This window comes from Chelon labrosus, assembly GCF_963514085.1.
Source record: "Chelon labrosus genome assembly, chromosome: 19".
Lineage (NCBI taxonomy): Eukaryota > Metazoa > Chordata > Actinopteri > Mugiliformes > Mugilidae > Chelon > Chelon labrosus.
This window is the reverse complement of record NC_140352.1, coordinates 727,403-744,474: the sequence shown is the minus strand read 5'-3', so window position 1 is coordinate 744,474 and position 17,072 is coordinate 727,403. Positions and strand designations below refer to the sequence as shown.

At 43.5% G+C, this 17,072-nt stretch overlaps 1 protein-coding gene across 1 annotated transcript in view; it reads right to left on the bottom strand.

Annotated features, from left to right (window-relative positions):
• Positions 1-17,072, bottom strand: part of LOC311504587 (glutamate receptor ionotropic, delta-1-like) — a gene marked incomplete at both ends in the record, with an annotated part of 347,750 nt that overhangs the window by 20,124 nt on the left and 310,554 nt on the right. Inside the window, 6 exons of the mRNA XM_084567775.1 lie at positions 284-479; positions 1,714-1,852; positions 2,362-2,698; positions 2,783-2,857; positions 3,617-3,739; positions 3,903-4,004. Coding sequence (XP_084423901.1) covers positions 284-479; positions 1,714-1,852; positions 2,362-2,698; positions 2,783-2,857; positions 3,617-3,739; positions 3,903-4,004 — 972 coding nt within the window. The remainder of the gene's footprint in view (positions 1-283; positions 480-1,713; positions 1,853-2,361; positions 2,699-2,782; positions 2,858-3,616; positions 3,740-3,902; positions 4,005-17,072) is intronic.

The window sequence follows — 17,072 nt, the reverse complement described above, 5'->3', positions numbered from 1 at the left end:
GGTAACCGTACTCTAGAATGGAGGTGTCAAGAGGCTCTTCAGGCCGTTGCCCTCTAGACAATCCAATGTGCAGGTTCAGCTGTGACCATGGTAACCATACACAGATGGAGACAGCTGCAGCATCAGCACGGATGTAAAGAATAAACCTGAGACTAGATTTTTTTGTCAGGATTCTACTTGACTTTGACTCAGACCTTTATGAGTGTGACAACGTCTCATTAGAGTCTTGATGACTTGTGTGTTCCTCATCACGTTGTGGTTGGGTTGACCTTCAGAGGCCTACCTTACGTATTCCCTCTGACGGGCTGGACACGGAGTAGTCCATGCCGTTGTTCCTGCTGACCGTCCTCCACAGCTCGGCGTAGGTGCTGTCCTGCTCCAGAGGGTTGGTGCCTTTGTTCCTGAAGTAGTCGTACACCGCAGAGTCTCGTACCGTCCCGTAGTCCACGTCGATCTGCCGGGCCAAGTCCTGGAAAGACCTGCAGGACACAAACAGGAAGAGTCTCAGGATCAGCTGAGTGGGGACATTATGATAAAACTGATTATAAAACAGTCTGTTTATTATTTTCACTTCTATTCAGTTTCATTTCTGTAGCATCAGTAACAAATTGTCTCAAAAGACTTTATAAAATCCGTCCTGAACCCCCAGAGCAGACAGCTTCATGATCTGTTGAGCTGTTTCAGAGACAGAAAGTAAAACTCTTATAATCACACTTGTCTTAGTGTTTCCTCTGTGCTGTGGTTCTCAGGTCAGCTGGTATCTGTGATCACTTCAGGTCAAACAACACATGAGTGAAGTAAACGGTCAGATAAAGATAAAGTGTCTATCAGCTTAAAGCTGCTTCAGATGATTCTTGTTCCATGTCTGGTCCTCTCTCCTCATATTTCATTTCCACCACTAACTGTACGTACAGGATGTCTTTAGATTTAGATTTTTCTCTATATATTTGTTATTGGTTTTTGTATATTCTTGTCCAATTCCATGCTACTGGCTACGTGGGATAAATAAACAAAGTGGAGACAAGTCTTCTCCTCGTCTCCTCCTTCTATCCCCTCCCCTTCTCCCTTACTTTCTTCTTCTCTTCCTCCTCAACTTTTATCTCCTCCTCATTCTCCTCTTCTTCTCCCCCACATTCTATCTATCTATCTATCTATCTATCTATCTATCTATCTATCTATCTATCTATCTATCTATCTATCGAGTGTTATATGAGTTAACAGTGCAGAGGTTTTTCTGTTGTTTAACAGCAGGAGGGTTACATGTTGGAGGCAGAGCTTTTAGATGCATTAAACATTTGACCTCAGCAGCTGTGTCACTTCTTTATGGAGAAACATTCAAGCCCAGAGCCTTTTCAACAGAAACAGAACGGGATCTGAATGTTTCTACGTCCTCTTCTCTTTAGCTGCTAACACATCTGATGATCATCCTTCACTTCATTTCATTTATTTATCAGGAAACATCATCATCATCCATTTTACTACTGAATTAGAAACTACTGATACAGCTGCAGCTGATTTACCTTCACTGATAAATTACACTTCATTTACTGTCCCATCCAACGAGCTGCTGATTGATTCAGTCATGTCCAGGACACTTAGTTTTTATAAACTGTCAGTGATGAGGTTCAGTCTGTCCTCACATTTATTCAGCTCATAGTAATATAGTAGCTCTTCATAGCATAGGGAGTGGTGATTGGTTTGAGGTGAACTGACCTTATAGCGTGGTCCATGCGTGACACGGTGAGGTAGGCAGCCAGGTTGGCGGTGTACGACGAACACACGATGAGCGTGAAGAGCCACCAGCTACCCATGACGATCCTCAGAGCCACGGAGCCGACCACGCCGTCCCCACCTGCACAGGTACGACACACGTTACATACAGCTGTTACATACAGGTGTTACATACAGGTGTTACATACAGGTGTTACATACAGGTGTTATGTTGTATACAGGTCATCAGTCAGACCACACGGCTGCAACCAATCACAACCTAGAGAAACATAGAGTGTAGCACTAACGGACGCCATGACAGCTCCTCAGCATGTGGAGCGCCCCCTGCTGCCTGCAGGCTGCAGTATAGGTCATATAAGCCCCGCCCACTAACACGGAGGGCCACAGTAAAACATGTCACATACATTTTTATAATGTTGATGTATGTTAAAGTTATTTGACGCTATAAGAACAGGATGTGACATCATGATTGACAGTCCACTGACTCTGCTGGGAAACTGTTGGATGGATAGATTTTTTAAAAGACAAGTAGTCAGATGAAAGTCCAGACTAAGGGCAAAACATTAGGAACACTTTCTAGTTAATCAAAAAGCCAAGACAGGTGGACTCGTTGGGTTTCTCTTCTCTCACCTTGCTGGACGAACGCTCCATAAACGATCCAGATGGCGCTGTGCAGGGACCCCGACCCCACGCCGTTGGGACCCGGTGGGGCGTTGGGGCCGGAGGAGGAGCGCAGCGCCTGCAGCCTGTTGAGGAGGAAGATGAGCACGCCCACCACGGGGATGGCGGCGGCGATGCAGGCCCAGACGGCCAGGTCAAAGGGCGCGAACAGGGAGAAGATGTTGATCTTCTCCTCGGGCTTCCGCAGCAGGATGCCCACGCTGTAGTCCAGGTAACGCTTGCTGAAGTCCACCACGTTCTCTCTCTCTGGCGTGATGGTGATGGCCGACACCGCCAGGTCGGCTCTCTGCAGGATGAACATGGAGGGAGAATGTGGATGGAGACCTGGCAGAAGCTACAGGGGGTTAGAGTTATTAGTGTCTAGTCTCACCTTGTTGATGAGGTCTCCGATCATACCGTTCCACGAGCCGTTTGGAAGCTGAGATCCATATTTACTGTCGGCCACCTGAGAGAAAGAGGAACGTTCAACTTAAAGCTCCCAGCTTCATTCAAGCCAAAGAAAACTGTAAGAGCTCCCAGAATTCAGAGGATCAGACTCAGGAAATAAGCTAGCTTCCCAGCCTCACAGCTAATAGTTAAGAAATAAAAATAACAGCAATAAAACTGTTTTAAAAAAGTTTTGATTGACATTGAAGTGAACCAATCAGGTAGCTCCCTCTACTTGAGAGCAGCCAATCAGACCAGATCTCTGGACTGTAAGAAGCTGTCAGTCAAACTGGAACTTATCTTGAATGTATTTTGTTATGGGAAAAAGTCTGCTAACTGCTATGCTAATTTACTGAATGCAAACTGCCATAGGTGTATGCTAACTTTATTAGCATGTAGTTTATGAGTGAAAATGGTCACATCTGCAGCCACTAAGCTACGTCACATTGTCGTATCTGTAAGTTAAGTTGTTTTATTAACAAAGTAAAATCTGTGATTCAGTTTGAAGTTTGAATAACTGACTTACAGAATTGTGTTGCAAGATTTTCTGTAAAAGGCCTCAGACTAATAAAACATTTAGTGTGAAGCTCTGAAAACGTCTTGGAAGCTCTAAATTGAAATTGTTCCATCTCCTAAACCCTTCAGGCTGGTTCCTCCTCCGTTCCTCTGCTCCTGAGACCCTCCAGCTGAGTGGAACAATTAACCTGATCCCTCTTAATGTTACTTATCCACCAGATATTTAACGAGCCCTGAACAGGTGAGCGTCTGTCAGTCCCACCTGGTAGATCTCATATTTGAAGCCCAGGATTTTGGCGAGAGCGTCAAGGACGTCAATGGAGAAGCCCTTGTATCTCTTGGGCTGCCCGAGGATGTTCTCTGCCACCATCACGAAAGGATCCTCCTGCAGAGAGAGGAGGGAGGGAGGGAGGGAGGGAGGTGTTGACAAGGACAAAAAAAGAATCTGCAGCTCAAAGCAAAAACACTGAAAACAAAGAGAAACTTCAACTTTCACTGTTCAGTGTGTCTTCTCTGTGGATGGTAACAGGTGTTCAGATGTTACCTACCAGTAACGTCACCACTTTGACCGTCACTCCCTGCATGCCGTTCTCGATCCGACTCTCCTTCAGACTGCCGTTCAGTCCGTGGACCGAGTCCCAGGTGGCGAGCTGCAGGAAGACAGAAGACAGAATGTAAAACAGCGTTATCGTACAGCAGCATCAGCCTCGTCAGGGGTCGAAGGTCGCTGGAGAACAAAGAGAGGAGGAAACATGAGGCAGACCACCGTCAGTTAGCTCAGCACTCAGGCTCTTCTCTCATCTCTATTTATTCAGAGTCAGCTGCTGTGAGTCAGACACGAGCCCTATTCACACGGGACTAGTTCTACCTGGGACGTCCAGTAATATGTAATACTAGCAGAGGATCGTCTGTGATCTTAATCCCAAGTGATTCAGGTCATGTCCGTAACTTGTAAAGAAACAATTACAGCGCAAATGACCTAAGCCTTGTTTCTGGTAACACAGAGGTCCTGGGATGAAAATGAAAATCATTTTTTCATCAATTAGAATTTGCAAAGTAACTAAAGCTGTCAGAAAGAGTAAAATGTCCTCTGACATGCAGCAGAGACACAACTGTGGACAGTAAACTAGAGTAAAACACAGAGTTTATTCATCCCATGTGAACGCGTCTCATGAAACACAGATGTGTGTGTGTGTGGGGGGGGGGGGGGGGGGGGGTAATATCTGAATCACATGACGTCCTCAGGTAAAAAGAGACGAGCTGAGAGAAAGAGGCCACAGATCCTCTCCTCTGTGTTTCTATTCATCACATTATCAGACACAGTCAGTCTGACCTAATTAGATCCTTAAAAACAGGAACTCGTCCAGAGTCAGTCTGCTCCTGCTCTGGGTCATGTTGACATTATGGGACCATTTTATGAGGAATAAAACCAGAGCTGACTTTGTTTCAGGGTAAATGATGTTACTGAAATAAAAGATGATCAGAGCTCTTCTTCATGTTTTACACACTTTATAACTTCTGTTGTACATTTAATTTAGATGGATATGTATATAAATCTAAACATCTACAACCATCTTTTCTGGACGTCATGGTTTTATTTTTGTCCTGACGTGATGTAGAAATCACTGAAACGTCAACTGTTTGAAATGATGAACCAAGATGGAATCCATGTGGACAGAGATGCTGAAGACGTGGAGACATTTTGGTCGTCCTCTAAGACTCTACACATTCAGGACTGGGGGAGGACATGGAGGAGGACATGGAGGAGGAGGACATGGAGGAGGACATACTTCTTCTTCTACGCCTACTTGTCTTCTGTCTTAACTCATCCTCCTTCTTCTCCTCTGTCTTTTTCTTCTTCTGTTCTATTTCCAGTAGATGTGATGCTCCTCTTCATCAGTACAGATGTTTGGGTGTAAACTCATGTATCTGATCACATCATCTGATTCAGTCTCCATGGCAACAGTTCATCATTGATCAGGTTGGAGAGATGGTGTCGACGTAAATGCAGAAAGTCTTGACCAAATAAATTCCCAGATCAGAGGTTGTCATCATCTTTATCTGAATTAACTTGTTGACATTATTTTATTTTGAAAATGTTTTTGTCTCAGTGACCCGTCTAAACACAGCAGCCAGTTAAACTGTCTCTGTTTGTGTCTTCTTCTGTTTGTTGACGGCTGTTGGATGAACAGTTTTCCCTCTTCCTCATTAAATCCAGTCTTTATGAGACTTTATGACGCCTCTCTTATAAACACCGTGTTGTCATTAAATAAATCAGTTTACGAGCATCACTTTCATGCATCAACACCAACAGAATAAAATCAGGTTCACGTCAGAGAAGGAGGATGAGACTGTGACCGCCGTTAATCTCAGAGAAGACGATGATCTGAGGGTCTAATTAGCATCGTCAAGATAACGCTTCAGGGCTGTAAACGTTCATCTCTGACTGCTTCTAATGACGACGAGGTTTTATTGGTTCTGAGATGATCTAGATCTGAATCAGATAGATTCATCTGTGTTCAGCATCCGTCTGTTCAGATATCGCTAAAGATGAGGAGCTGCTGGATTAAGATAAAACTCACCTTCAACAACATTACAGTTTTAAAGTATAGGAGGAGCTACTGTTAGCTGGGAGGCTAGGAGGAGCTACTGTTAGCTGGGAGGCTAGGAGGAGCTACTGTTAGCTGGGAGGCTAAGAGGAGCTACTGTTAGCTGGGAGGCTAGGAGGAGCTACTGTTAGCTGGGAGGCTAGGAGGAGCTACTGTTAGCTGGGAGGCTAGGAAGCTAAAATGAAAAACTGTGTGACCTTTGAACTTCTCGTTTTGTTTCCTTTAGAGCTGTAAATCAATTAATCCTACTTTTTTTTTAAAAAAATCTGTTATTCTTTAGTTTATTCTCCAGATTATTCTCTAGATTATTTTCCAGAATAACCTCAAAGCTGCAGCAGGTTTAGAGGACGTGCTGCAGGCAGCATGGTCGTCCTCTGGTCAGAGCATCAGCTAGAGCCAGTGGGTGGTGTCTGGGTGGTGTTGGGTGGTGTTTGGTGGTGTTGGGTGGTGGTGTTGGGTGGTGTTTGGGTCGTGTTGGGTGGTGGCTCTGAGACAACTGGACCAGGAGCTGCTGGGTTTTCAGAGCTGCTGCAGGACACAAACTGGACGCTCTGATCTGATGCTGCAGCGAACAAACCAAGAGGAGGATCTGAGCTGAGAGTGATGGAGGAGCACGGAGAAGAACGAGATGAGAGGAAGGAGGCGGAACTAGTTTAATAATCAGAGCTATTCTCAGCACTGATGTCCTCTGGATGATCTCAGCCCCTCGTTCTTCCTCTTCTTCTTCTTCTTCTTCTTCTTTGTGGGTGGGGTGGGGGTGGAGGGGCAGGGGGTGTTCTTCATTAACTCACTCTGATAAATTTTCTCCGCTTCAAGTCTCATCTGAACTGTTGAACCACCAAGACAGAATAAAATTAGCCACCAAGACCCAAACTGATGGAAACAACGGCCACAGTGTGGGCATCAGTGATGAGGAACACGTCTGCAGCATGGACGGCTTTAAGACGTCTTTACTGTCCCCTCACTGTCCCTGAACGCATCGTCCACATCCAGAGACTTGAATGGATCAAATGCACTAACCCTAACTCTGAATAACCTTGACTGTCTGAACAGACTCCTACTGAACATTTCAAACAGCTGATCTGAAGCAGGTCTTCATGACACACTCACATAAAACGACATTTATCACATGAGAGCTGGAGTTCAGAAAAAAATAGAAAAATAATGGTTTACTTCAATAAATTACTACTAAATGTTTTACTAGTTAAGTTTGTGCAAACTGCAGATTTTCTTTTTCATCTTGAACATGAGCAGGGAGCCGGTCCACCAGTGAAAGCGGAGTCCACTATAAGTTTAGTTTGATAATGAAAAGAACCAATGAGGTAGCTTCCTCAGGTCCAGATTAGCCAATCAGATCAGATCACTGGACGGTGTCATGAACGGTGAAGAAGCTGGAACTGGTCAAGAAACGTCTGCTAGCCGCTATGCTAATTTACTGAATGTAAACTGCTAGAGACGTATGCTAACTGTATTAGCATGTAGTTCATTAGTGGGAATGTGGAAAGAAAAACATCATGAACTGAAAGAATAAAACGGCACATTGTCATTTCTGTAAGTTAATTTACTGCCACAGTATTTTTCAGAAGTATAAATAATTATTGTGTTTCACGTCATATTTAAAGTGTACCCATACATTTTAGACTTTTAGGTAAAGGGCCACAGAGCTCCATCTGGAGTGTTTACTGCAGCTCATTAAATGACTTAAAGTTTATTCTCTTCATCTTGTTGCTGTCTGTCTGCTCTGGTGAACAGCGCCCCCTGTCTGTTGAGAGCTGTGCAGCCATGCAGCAGATTTCACACCTGGTGGAGACGGTGAGGAGGTGGGGGGTGAGGGAGGTGAAGGGGTGAGGGAGGGTTTATTATGGAGAGGGAATGCTGACTGTGAGCTCCTGACGTCTCAACACTTTCACAGTTTGTGTCTTTTTACTGCATCGAACCAAAGTCAACTTTTGCATCGAGAGAATAATAAAGACAATGTGTTGTGGAGCCGAGCGGCCGAGCTGCTCATCACCGACTGAACACACACTTCCTATTACTCCTGTCAATTATTACATTATTAATAGCACAAATAGATTTTCCAAAATGCCAGACGGCCCCAGGTGAGCCGGCTGTCTTTCTAACTGCGGCTCGTTTTGCTGACTTACGGCGGCCATGATGCTCTTTGCTGGTAATGAGGAGACAACACTGATGTGAGATATGCTCCAGAATCTGCTGAGGGACGCTGGCTTTCATTACAGGATCAGCACATTACACCATCTGCACCGAGCACACAGTCTCCGTTTTAACCAGATAATTAATATTTATGTTCCTCATTCTCTTAAAAAACACCTTTTAATAAAAAGAAGAAGAATTACCTCCATAAAACAGTTTAAGTTCCAGTTTACCTTCACGTCTGTTCAGACTTTAAAGGAACGTAAGAAAAGACCTGATCAGTTCAACTTCCTCCACCAACAAAACTTTTCTTTCTGTAGTAACGTTTATCTGGAGTCTCTCTGTTGGGAACTGATTCTGTTCAAACAAAGATCTACCGGACCAATCAGATCAGTGTGGGCGGGGCTTCATGTGGTGATGGACAGAGGAGTAACAGTCATCAGTCCAGAAGGAGATCTACCAGACTCTGACTCTGACTGAACTGAGTCTGGATACAACAGATTATATTTGCACAACATATCTAAGACGTCTACAAGAATGAATTCTCTCTAAACGTGGACACACTACAGGATGTTATGTAGATTACCACGACCAATCAAAGGAGCACTGAATGCACCACCTCACCTGATCTCACAGGGAACAAAACCCAGACAGTAGAGAAATCACTGTGATGTCTGATCCCATCCAGTAGGTGGCGCTAAAGCACCTTCAGACTGGTTTATTTATCATTTATTAAACCAAAAGAAGGAGAAGAAGAAGAACTTTAAACACAGCAGAGGTCTAAAAGAGGCGATCTGGATCAGAGATTCAAACTGATTTTAATATTTATCTGCAGCATCATGCTAGCTACCATTAGCCTAAAATGTTTATCGTTGCTAGGCAACACCGTCAGAACTTTCTCATTTATTTATGTTGAAAGCACTGACGTAATCATCCAGATTTTAAATATCAAACTTATTTGAACCGATGAGTCTGCAGGTCTGTAAACGTCTCACACTACCAGATAATCTGATGTGATTGTCAAGGATGATTCTGCCTGTTGACTCATAAACTGGTTTGACTCTACCTTCTGCTCTTCATCCGACTCTTCTGGACTCTGGATGTGAACATGTTTCTAAAGGGAACTTCGTTACCAGGAGGCTTTCTCCTCCTCCTCCTCCTCCTCCTCCTCCTCCTGGCCTTCAGAATAAAAGCCACCTGTTCTGTTCTCTGATGGTCTAGACTGGACGGACTGATGCTGTGAAGCAGCGATAGGTTGAAATGGTTTCTTTAGAACCTCTGCAGGAGACATCCTGAAAGGTGTGATGTGTTGAGAGGTTGAAGCTAAACGCTTCTGTCTCTGAAAACCTCAGAATTACTTTCACATCCTCCTGACTCTTATATATTACTGTTAAATGACTCGGTGAAGAGCAGGAGTCAGAAGGAAGTCGTGATGGATGATGGGATGAAAAAGTCTGATTTATTTCTTCAAGTCAACTCTTTCCATCTTCAGGTCCAGGTTTAGGCCATGAACTGTTTATAATCTTAAATCAAAGTAGGAAATCATCCCAGAGCACGAGTTCCATCTGAAAATGAGGAGCAGTTCTTTTATTTTGTTTCTGACCTGAGAGAACTACATTTAGTTTTAGTTCCTGTTGCTTTATCGTTCCCTGAGCTGCTGTTATCGGATCGTCCGACTCGTCCTTGGAGATAAAATAACCTTCACGTTCATCTAGTTCCTATTTTATAAAGTTTGTTCAGATGTTTGTAAGACGTTTAAAAACATGAAATCATTCTCCACAGTTTGAGTTCAGTGGTTTCAGGTAGCTGCTGTTCTCACAATCAGTTCCCAACAGAGAGACTCCAGACTCCAACTTCACTCCATAAATGATTTGTTTTAGACGGAGGACGTTGTTCAGTCTTCTTTCTAAACAGACTGATTACAGGTGAGGAGCAGACGGCTCATGGTTCAGGCCTCGTCTGCAGGTTTCACTTTCACAGAGACTGAAGGAAGTGAAGTTTGAATCAGATCCTGTCAGTTCAGAGCTGAACTCCTTCATCCAGCTCCTGTCTCCTCCCCGTGGAGGTCAAACATCACAGCTGCTGCTCATGCATTATTCCTGTCCTCCCTGCTTCTCTCCCTTCTTTCCTCAAATGTCAGCCCTCTCCTTTTTCTCTTTCCTCCTGTTTTTCCAAAAGGCTACAGCAGCTGTATTTCTGTAAATCACTCTCCCGTGGACAGTGTGACTGAAATGCCAGTGTTTGCCACCGTTTCTCACCCCCCTCCCTCCTCGGCCCACACCTCCACTTTTATTTCCACATCTTCACCTCTTCTCACCCTTTTCCTTTGAACAGGTGATTTAAAATGACTTTATGGAATTACAGCGCTGAGTATATGTGACCTGGAGAGCAGCTGTCCATCACACAGTCATGTCTTCTCCTTTAAGTCATTTAAAACCAGAGTGAAGGACTTTAAACTTATAAATAAAAAAATAGTTCACAAATATGACTCATCACATCAGCAGCAGGTAAATCTGTTCACTGTTAGAGATTTGTTTTACTTCAGCCAGTAATGATTTAGAAGAGAAGTTAGGAGATAGTTTGTAGATTAAAGTAAGGAGGAGAATGAGGGTTACTAATGGAACCATGGTTCTATGAATTCACTATCTCTGCTATCAGAAAGAATAAAAAGTCAGGAAAAGTTTCTGGAGCTGATAAAAAGAAAGGATTACAGTCAAAACAAAAAGTGATCGACAGAGAGGACAATGGCAGAGAGAATGGGGGTTACTAATGAAACCATGGTTCTATGAATTCACTGTCTTTGTGATAAAGGAAGAATAAAATGTTTCTGAAGCTGCTGATGAAAACAAACTCTGTGTTCAGAGGAACAATTTCAGTCGTAACAGGAAGAGAACAAACACAGATACCTGTTTGACTTTAAATCTTTATCTGAAATGATGTGCAGCTTTTAAATCTGAAGGTTTTGTGCTCAAACTCAAATTAGTTTCAGGCGGTGGTTCAAAATGCAGCAGCTTGCAAAATGTAAATCCTCATCTAGAGCCAGATGTCTGTGCAGCATTAACTTTGTAATTCTGTGGATGCTGGATGTGTGAAGAAAAACCTAATGTGGTACCTGACCTCAATCATAACCTGACATTAACCTTGACTCTGAACGTGTGAACAGGTTTTAATGCTCTAAAAGTTGTGGAGTCCAGATAAACTAAAGGCTCCACATCTAAGGAGTTGTTATTGAGACCACACAAAGAGAGTCCACAGAACGAACACATGAAGTGATGAACAGAAGAGAAGCTGCTGATGTAAACACATTATTTCCCAAGGACACAGTCACACATTAAGGTCGGGCCTGAACACACAACCTCCCACAAACTCTCTGACTTTCACTGGGAGCAGGATTTTTCCTGCCGCTGCTTCACACTCGTCTTTTCTTCGTTATAAAACCTCTTTGATGTTTCTAATCTACACAAAGCTGCTCTCTCCGGGGCCTTTTCAAAGAAAAACACACCGACATGAATGGCAATCAGTGTGTACATATGTGTACGTGAGCGTCAGCCGGCGTTTGATTATTTCTACCTTTTAGATTCTCTTCTTCTAAAAGAGGATCTGTGGGTGGTTTGGATAATTAGCTCCTGCTGCAGGGACTCCACCGAACCCCCATCGGCTTCATCCTCAACCTTCACACAAACCAAAGAGAATCCAGCTCTCCATCGTTTTAATGAAGTTAAACTCTCACGACTTCACAGACAAATGCTTTATTCAGACCGTCCTGGATGACGAGAGCAGACATTACAAAGAGGTGTTTGGACTCAGACTTTCTATGAGACAAGACAAGCAGCTGAAATGAATCGTGGGACGACTGGATAAGAAACAAACCAACAGTGAACCCTCATCTGATCGAGAGTCGTCCTGTGATCATGTTTAAAACTCAGCGCAAAGAGATGGAGAAGACAGAGACGTCCTGATCTGATCTGGTCCTAAATGTCCTAGAGTTGGTCTCCTGTAGCTTCCTAAAGTCTGTCCTTGTCTTCCTTGTCTTCTCCTAGAGTTGGTCTCCTGTGTCTTCCTAAAGTCTGTCCTTGTCTTCCTTGTCTTCTCCTAGAGCTGGTCTCCTGTAGCTTCCTAAAGTCTGTCCTTGTCTTCCTTGTCTTCTCCTAGAGCTGGTCTCCTGTAGCTTCCTAAAGTCTGTCCTTGTCTTCCTTGTCTTCTCCTAGAGTCGGTCTCCTGTAGCTTCCTAAAGTCTGTCCTTGTCTTCCTTGTCTTCTCCTAGAGTTGGTCTCCTGTGTCTTCCTAAAGTCTGTCCTTGTCTTCCTTGTCTTCTCCTAGAGTTGGTCTCCTGTAGCTTCCTAAAGTCTGTCCTTGTCTTCCTTGTCTTCTCCTAGAGTTGGTCTCCTGTAGCTTCCTAAAGTCTGTCCTTGTCTTCCTTGTCTTCTCCTAGAGTTGGTCTCCTGTAGCTTCCTAAAGTCTGTCCTTGTCTTTCTTGTCTTCTCCTAGAGTTGGTCTCCTGTAGCTTCCTAAAGTCTGTCCTTGTCTTCCTTGTCTTCTCCTAGAGTTGGTCTCCTGTGTCTTCCTAAAGTCTGTCCTTGTCTTCCTTGTCTTCCTTGTCTTCTCCTAGAGTTGGTCTCCTGTAGCTTCCTAAAGTCTGTCCTTGTCTGTCCTTGTCTTCTCCTAGAGTTGGTCTCCTGTAGCTTCCTAAAGTCTGTCCTTGTCTTCCTTGTCTTCTCCTAGAGTGGACTGGATTCAGTCCAATAAATCTTTCAGTCAGAGTTAATGTAGTGTGGAGAGGGTAGCTGGTACCTTGTGTTCTCTACTCCAGAAATGTTCTGGTCATCCAACGCTGCCATAAACTCCCTAACCCTCTCTGGAAGATGTTTCTCCTTGACGCTGTCTCCAGGAAACTTTTCTCTTCTTTTAAACGTTCAGTGTTTGTTGTTGTTGTTTGGGTGCAGCCTTTGACTGAGTGGACTCCATGGATTCTGTTTAGATGATCAACTACTACCACCTCACCATACATCCACATCCACACTAGATACTGACTAACAGAGGACGACCTTCATGGTAGAACCTGGGTTCTGGTTCTTCCTCTATTTATTCTTCTTCTGGTTCTTTTTCTTCTGGAGGAATAAGCACCTTTAAACCTATGAAGACCCAACACTGATCCACAACCTCCACTAGGGGCTTCCTTCTATCTACCCTAGTTTGGACTCAACACATGTACGTCTTTTCTAGGTTTCCCAAAACTTAGCATCTCCACTGGTCATGAAAAGCAGTTTATTACAACGACTTAAATCCCTAACTAACTAACTTCGATGATGTCGATTCATTTCTTCTAACTTGTATTTCCTGTCAGACATCGCTGTGAACGTCCTCTGCTCTGGTCTGTGCTCACTCGGAGGAAATCACTTTGATGGTTTCCTAAACTTTACGTGTTAGAGAACGTCGTCTCTGAGATAAACAGATAATCAGAATCAGACAAACAGAGTCTGGCTGCGACCGAAGGGACGTTTTAGATCTGGGATCCAAACATTACATCTGTTGTTCTGTTTCATTACAGCTTCTTGCTTTTCAGTCGTGCCATTATCAGCAGCCTCTTTATGGGATGGCCAAGAGCTCGGTGGTCATTCATCACCGCCCACGCCTCGGGGAGAAGATAATAAAAAAAGAAAAAGACTTCATCTTTGTGGCTTTGGGGAAAAAATAAAAAGGGAGTAAAGTATCTATCTTTTGTTCCATGTATTATTCATGGAAATTAGCGAGCTTCGAGTTTTCAAAGGCACAAATTGTTGTTAACGACTCCAAATTACCTCAGGGATTTGAAATTAGTGCCGTCTGAGGCTCATTTTCGTTCTCCAACATTTCTAATGGATTCATTTCAGAGCGGCCGGTAACGGCACCGTCCTCCCATTATGGACAATTGGGTGGGTAATTTCTGTCCTCAGCAAAATAACTGCAGACCTCTTTATCTGTTCTGTGTAAGAGACGAGAGTCAACAGAAAGGACGAGGGAAGACGGATGGAAGAGATGTAAACATACATATACGAACTATTACTGAAACATAAGGTTTAAAATAATGTCAATATGTAAAAGGGGGAGATGGTAAATCATTTGTTTTGTGTCTAAAACATGTTTTTATTGGAAATAAGACCAAATAAATCTCACTTTAACTAATTAAAACATATAGCCTGATGTAGACAGTGACATTAATCTATTATAACTGTAGTTATATATATATATATATGTATTATATATATATGACAATAGTAACATTGTAAAGTATCTCCAGTATATTTATTGTCTACCGTCTAAAACTTATATATAAATATATACACATCTTTTGGAGATGGAGATTTGCACGTCCTTATTCACATGAATTTCAACTTTTTACTAAAAACTTGTCAAATTAAAATTGGTTTAAATGATAAAGACTGAAAGTCAACTAATTAAAGAAAAAGCAAAGACACCTGAAAGATTAGGATCCAGAGGGAGAAGATGGAGGAGACGCCACAAACTTCTGGAACATTAGATGAAATACACCTCGTCGTTTGATATTGAATCGAATCAGTTCCAGAAATCAATTTTAAATCACTGCCTAAGATAATAAATAGATAAAGTAATTATTGCCACATAGAAGACACCATGCAACAGAGGGACTGCCATGATAGTGTTTTATTTCTTTACTTCCTGTCTCTGTGATTTTAACCCATTTGGTTCTACAGAGGATCTTGTGTCTGTTGGATGGATCTTTAGTTTGGCTTCGTCCTGCCTCATATTTACAGCAGCTGTTCTCCTGTTCTCTAACTTTATTAAATTAGACTCTTGTTATTAGACTCCAGTCCTTGCTACATGTTACAGGAATAACATTAACTGCATATGTGCATCACCATCAGCACCACGGACTAATGGTCTAATTTAATCACAGAAAAGTGCTTCAACTTTCCTCATTGTGCAGGGTTACTGGTTAAGAACTCCCTGCAGGACCCCCAAGAGTCCTCAGACCACAGTTTGAGAACCACTGGAGCTAAACCGGGGCCCTATTAGAAGTTGGAGAGGTTATGTGTCGGCTGCAGTCATCCCAGCGGTCGTCCTGCGTCTGATTAAAAACAGACACTCCCTCTGAGGAGAGTGGGCGTAATGTCTTCAGACACCGCCGCCGACACCGATCGAACAGGAAGCAAAAAATACCCGAGTTCTCTTCTGTGTTTTATGGGACGGCGATTTACCGACAACAAATTGGTGGGAAGGCGCATCAAAAGTCAATGAGATGAGAAAAGTGGCGACAGATAGATGGGATAACACACGGGGGAGGTCTGAAGAACCAGAACGCTGCAGCACAAGTTTCCTGGGAAAAGAGGAAATAACATTTCAATCTCTATCAGCTCTGATCTGGAGCTGGGAGGGGGAGTGAAGTTTCATCTGTGGGGGGAAATTTGCTTTGAGAAATGGCCCTGGGAGGAGATAGAGGAGAGAGGGGTGACCCGCACAGAAAGATGGAGATGGAGATTTGGATAAGACGAGCACTGTAGGAGGAAAATGAGTTGATATCTCACAAACACCTGCCTGCACCACGCAAACTCCATCAAACTTTACAAGTCACAGCCGCCTCGGCTCAGAGAAAAGTGAGTCTCAAGAAATGAGACGATGTGAGATCAGACGTCACTGCTTCAGGAAGCATCATCCATCATCACAGACTCAGCGCTGCCCCGTTCACTGGACACTTAATCACAGGAAACATATTTATTTAATCCTCTGGATGAGCAGAGTTAACGTTCTGCATTAACTCTGTGTTTCATCAAAGCTCTGCGACGTTAAGACGGTTAAACAGAAATCTGACGGTCGAAGCTCAAAGAACAGTCTCCACACACACGATTAAAACTATTTAATAAAACATCTCTTTGTGTCTGACAGTTGGTCTCTAGTGGACGTCCTAGGCTCCGGTTAGCCTAAACCAGCTAACATTAGCCTAAACCAGGTAACGGTGCTGGTCGTCCATCTCTTTGTGTCTGACAGTTGGTCTCTAGAGGACATCTCTAGTGGACGTCTCTAGAGGACATCTCTAGTGGACGTCTCTAGAGGACGTCCCAGACACAACGTTTCTACTCGACATGATCGTCTCTTCCTGTGTGAATGAACCAAAATAATGAAGCAACAAGCTACGATGTAGTTTCAATGGAAGCTAACGTCTGATGTTTGATGCTAACAGATGTAAATCAAGCTAGCTTCAAGTTTTGTCGTCGCTCCATTGACTCATTTGTTCCTGTTTCACATTTAAAGTCAAACGACTCCGTGGATCACGTCACTGAGCTCAGTCGTGTCTGTTGAGACTCGTAGCGTCGTAACGACACATCTAAAGATTTCTGGTCGTGTACTGTACGAGCTGTACGAGCCAGCTGATTGGCTAATCCTAAAGAAAGCAGCAGGTAAACGCTGAGTCTCAGCTGCTTCCACCTCAGAGAACAACTCTGCTGCAGGATCAGCTGCTCAGACTCTTAGCACTGCAGATATGAACAGACTCTGACACTGAGCAGGACACTGAAGAGGAACTGGTTCTGGTTCTGGTTCTGTAGAACGTCTAGAACCAGACTGACTGGATATGAGTTTACTGAGCTAATCAGAGGGAGAGCTTCATTATATGTCTGAGCATGTGTGTGGGGGGGTGGCAGTATACAATATATATGTGTGTGTGTGTGTGTGTGTTCTCCTAATGGCCTTTATGCAGCACTGGGGGTCATAACTCAGACGGAGAAGCCAGGTGATTAAATCTTCATTACTGCAGCAACCGCTCTGAGAGAGAGATACAGTTACAGTGTGTGTGTTATGGTGTGTGTGTGTGTTACAGTGTGTGTGTGTGTGGTTGTCAGCTGATCGGTCGTCTACATGTTGATGAATGTGAATAAATCATAAATGATGTGTAGTGTGTGTTTTATGGAACCAGACGCATTAAACACATTTATTTTATTTCCTTTT